At 38.9% G+C, this 4,541-nt stretch overlaps 1 protein-coding gene across 3 annotated transcripts in view; it reads right to left on the bottom strand.

The window, feature by feature from the left end:
* Window positions 1–417: 417 nt before the first annotated feature.
* Window positions 418–4,541, bottom strand: part of PRPS2 (phosphoribosyl pyrophosphate synthetase 2) — a 15,641-nt gene continuing 11,517 nt past the window's right edge. For all 3 annotated transcript variants that reach the window (XM_010008790.1, XM_010008791.1, XM_010008792.1), the window contains 2 exons: window positions 1,632–1,791; window positions 418–693 (listed from right to left, as the gene is read on the bottom strand). In XM_010008790.1, the coding sequence (XP_010007092.1) occupies window positions 601–693; window positions 1,632–1,791 (253 nt within the window). In that variant the 3' untranslated portion in view covers window positions 418–600. The remainder of the gene's footprint in view (window positions 694–1,631; window positions 1,792–4,541) is intronic.

Raw genomic sequence — 4,541 nt, 5'->3', positions numbered from 1 at the left:
AATTATTTAATATAATGAGAGCTTTACAAAAGAAAGCAGCAGCCACATTTATAATTGTGGAAGAGAGAACATGAAGTGTATGAAACAGTTAATACTATGGATGTGGCAGCAGTTCCTCAAAATTAACAGGAAGTTTACATTCTGTTAGGGCATACAAAATACTGTTCGTGGTAGTTAAGTGTAACAAAACAAAACCCAACAGCTGCTTGCCTGACAGATGAATAGATACAAAATACCCAAGCCTGCAGCATTTAGTTTAACACAGAAAATGATCTGGCATGCATATTTCCATTTAAATTCTAGATACAGTATGTAGTTCTGTCTAGAAAAACATATCTGAAGCAGCAGTCTGGTGCAAAGTGAGGATAGGCACATACACAACACACAAGGCTTCCACATTCTCAAAGGAATTAATAGTTTCTGCAAGATGGAGATTTATTGCCCATATACAGAGAAAAAGCAGTAATTATAAGACAAATATAATAATTAAACATACAAGCTCTGAAATTGTACAAAGGTACAAATTTCTTGTGGTTAAGATATTGTTAAAAACAACAGTGCTAGTTGAAGGGACCTTTGCAAAGATGCAACCTCCTGCCGTTACAAGGGGACGTGACTGAAGAGGTAAGACACAGATTCACCATTGTGTGTTCTTCGAATTGCCTCAGCCAGGATCATGGAAATGTCAATAAACTGAAAGAAAAATCAAGAAGATTCTATGGGATGCCAAGAACAATAAACAATACAGTTTACAAACATTCAATTTACCATTGTCCCCTGTGACCTCTTTCTAGGAAATAAAACAACATTAAAACATCAGGTAATTAATGTACAAAAGAACAACACTAATACAAAACACATACTCAAAAACTGAGTAAGAAAGCATCGAATAAGACCACTGCACAGGCCTACTAGTGAAGACTTCTGGCACATGGCATGTTGGAAAAAAAAGGAGGCTATTCCAGCCATCAGATGGCAGTGTCCACTTGACACAACAGTGTAAGGGAGGTTCCTTTAAGTGCTTGCCTTGTTTAAATAAATACCAAATACATCTGAAGCTTTTTTAAAAGTCAGTGTTGCATTAAAACCCAACCTTTCATGCTTCCCTCCACTCTGTATGAAGGAAAAACTCCAAGAGGGACACATGACTTCCCAGAACAAACTAATGTAAAAGCTACTAACATACATCAGCTTTGTATTTTCAGTTTGTTTTTTTATAAGAAACATGTTACTGTTACATGGAGCATTTTCATCAGTGTATTTTACAAAAAATCATGAAATCATCTAGGGTTTCTGTGGCATCTACAATCTTTAGTGAAGTCTCTACATATAAATATTGTATCATTAATATAAATGAGAAACCAAAAACCCAGCCAATTTTACATTTGCCCCTCTATCAAAGTCAAGCACACCCAATCTGTTGCAAATATCAAATATTTTGCAATACTGTATTGTACTACTCAAATCCACTTAAAACAGTTCTTTGGCATGTTTCAGCAAGATGTCCTCCAAACCTCAAGGCTGCACAATGTATTTTAGAACAATATTTTCCTCAAGGCACAAATTCTAGTACCAGCGAACAGTAAAACACAAACCCTGAGTTAAAACAGATGACGCAAACACCACTGTACCTGGATTTTTGGGCAGTGTTTCATTTTCTCTTCTTGGGGGATTGTATTAGTTACCACAACAGCCTCAAATGATGCATTATTAATCCGAGAAATTGCAGGACCAGAAAAGATGCCATGAGTAAGAATGGCATAAACTTTAGTAGCTCCAGCAGATACTAACCTGTAGGACATGAAGGGAAAATGCTATGATGCATGTTTACAAACACAGCTATAGATGAAGCCGGATACAAATCTCTGTTGAATACACTCTATACAAATCTCTGAAATAGGTTTTACACACAAATTCCTCCAGGAAGCTACACAGAGATACACATAACTACAAAACAATTCAGATAACTTTAAACTTATATGAATACGTCTCAAAAATATTAAAAACTGCTTATTAAATAGAATCACAGAATGGTTTGTGTTGGAAGGGACCTTAAACATGATCTAGTTCCACCCCCCCTGCATGGGCAAGGACACCTCCCACCAGATCAGGTTGCTCAAAGCCCCATCCAACCTGCCTTTTGAACACTTCCAGGGATGGGGGGCAACCACAACCTCCCTGGGCAACCTGTTCCAGTGTCTCACCATCCTCACACTAAAAAATTTCCTCATAATGACTAACCTAAATCTACCTCCTCTTCTACTTTAAAGCTATTCCCCCTCATTCCATTTACAAATCCATGTAAAAAGTCCTTCCCCAGCTTTCCTGTAGCCCCTTCAGGTACTGGAAGGCTGCTATAAGGTCTCCCTAGAGCCTTTTCTTCTCTAGGCTGAACCACCCCATCTCCCTCAGTGTCATCACTGGAGACATGCTGCAGCCCCGTGATCATCTTCATGCCTCTCCTCTGAACTCTCTTCAGGAGCTCCTTGTCCTTATTTTGGGGCCTTCAGACATGGACACAATACCACAGTGGGGGTCTCACAAGAGCAGAGTAGAGGGGGAGAATCACCTCCCTTGACCTGCTGACCATGCTGCTTTTTACACATCCCAGGACACGACGGGCTTTCTGGGCTACAAATGCACATTGCTGGCTCATGTTGAGCATTTCACCCCCAATACTCCCAAGTACTACTCCTCTGCATGGCTGCTCTCAATCCATTCTCTGTCCAGCCTGTATTTGTGCTTATCAATTTTTATCAGTAGCAGTGAGAATAATTTAAAATGCTGATATTTTGACCATATCAGCACAACATACAAGTGAATTTTACTACAAGTTTTCCATCATAATCAGACAAAAATCAAGAGGGTTGGGTGGCAGTATTCACAACTCTGTTATGCCTCCATTATCGTCCACCTTTACTTTCATTTGCAATTAAAACAATTCTGCTTGGAAAGAGTTTCTGAGGAAGAAGAAATGTTAATGATTAAAAGCTTGACTTACTGCAAGGTTGTGGGAAGACATGCTGCTGATCCAAGCACACAATGAAATGATGCATCACAGGAGAAAAACCGAAGTATAAATCAAAGAACTACAACGCCTTGTGAATGAGTCAGAATCTCTTAATTTGGTTTTGACTGGCCTCTCTGCCTCCAGATGTTCAGCTATATCTTAGCTGCTTTTCTAGTCTTAAGAACTGAGGCCCTGAAGAATGTTATTTTATCAGAACAGAGCATAAGCACAGTAAGATAAGAAAAAAGACAAGTATGTCTTTGTGAATGACTCAACAGCATAAAAGTTCTCATTGTACTCAGCATGTAGCTACATTTAGTAGCTACAAACTACAAGGAGGATGCACTGTGACAGGGCAAGTATGTACTGTGTGTACTCAGGTTTGTACTTCAGCAACCTCATCAGCTGTACCTGAAAACAAACTTCTTAGTTCATCTGCTTGATACGCCTGCAGGTTGCTGAGATAAAAAGAAGTCTAAAAAGTATTTTGGTGAGCAAGTCTAACTAAGCACAAAGTACATCTCATCTAGATTTGATATTAATGAAAAGCACTCCATCATGCCAAGAACATGATATAAGGCAGCATCACTCATGCATAATTATCTTTGTTTGTGAACACTGCAGGTAAGATTGAAGGTTTCTTGATTACCCCAAGTTGTTCCAGGGGAGGTTTTCACTGAAAGGGAAGTCAGGCACTGGAACAGGATTTCCAGGGAAGTAGCTGAGTTGCCATCCCTGGAGGTATTTAAAAGACTGGCAGATGTGCTGTTTAGATAAGTGGTGGGTTTGACAGTGTTAGGTCAACAGTTGGACTCTGATTTTAAAGGTCTTTTCTAACCAAAACAATCCTACAGTTCAAATAGAGTCAGGCAGGAAGTACCACACAGTCTTGTTTTGGAGGCAAGAATACTTCATACTCTCATAGTGTCTATAGAACAGGAATAAATTCAAAGTGCTCTCAGCTGAGGTTGACTTTAGAAAGCATTGCATTCAGGAATAGCAATAATACAGTAAATGTTTGCCAACATAAATTTAAAAGTATTTCTGTCTCTTTCCTCAGTAGTTACTTCCCACTTCCAGTGTGCACTACTTACAACCACATGGTAGTAAGCTTTGCTATAAACAATATCAAAGTACAAGATCTTTGATAGGAAGACTTAAAACCTCAGGACTCTGGCCAAGTCCAGACTGTAGCCTTTGACCTTCCAAACCAAAGTTGGCAGCACATGTTTGGATGAGTGGACAGGCAGGAGTCCTTTAATTTAGTACCACTCAACTGTAATATGCCACATTTGTTCTTAATGAATTTCAGTTCTTTTTTCAAATTTGTCAAGACAATTTTGAAGCTAGAGTTATTGCCATAAGTATTAAGTTGTGAAGCTACATCAACAGGAACAACTAATTGCTTCTAGAATCAGTCTTTTTTTTTTTTTAAGGGCTAGAGACATTACCAAAGTTCAGTGCCATCTGTAATGCCAACTTCCGTGGAAAAAACCCTACTGCTACCCTGAAATGTAGCAGCATAAAGTCA

The sequence above is a fragment of the Chaetura pelagica genome, unplaced genomic scaffold (genome assembly GCF_000747805.2).
Source record: "Chaetura pelagica isolate M959 unplaced genomic scaffold, ChaPel_1.0 scaffold512, whole genome shotgun sequence".
NCBI classification, from domain to species: Eukaryota; Metazoa; Chordata; class Aves; order Apodiformes; family Apodidae; genus Chaetura; species Chaetura pelagica.
The sequence above is the reverse complement of the archived record's forward strand: the minus strand, read 5'-3'. Positions and strand labels throughout refer to the sequence as shown.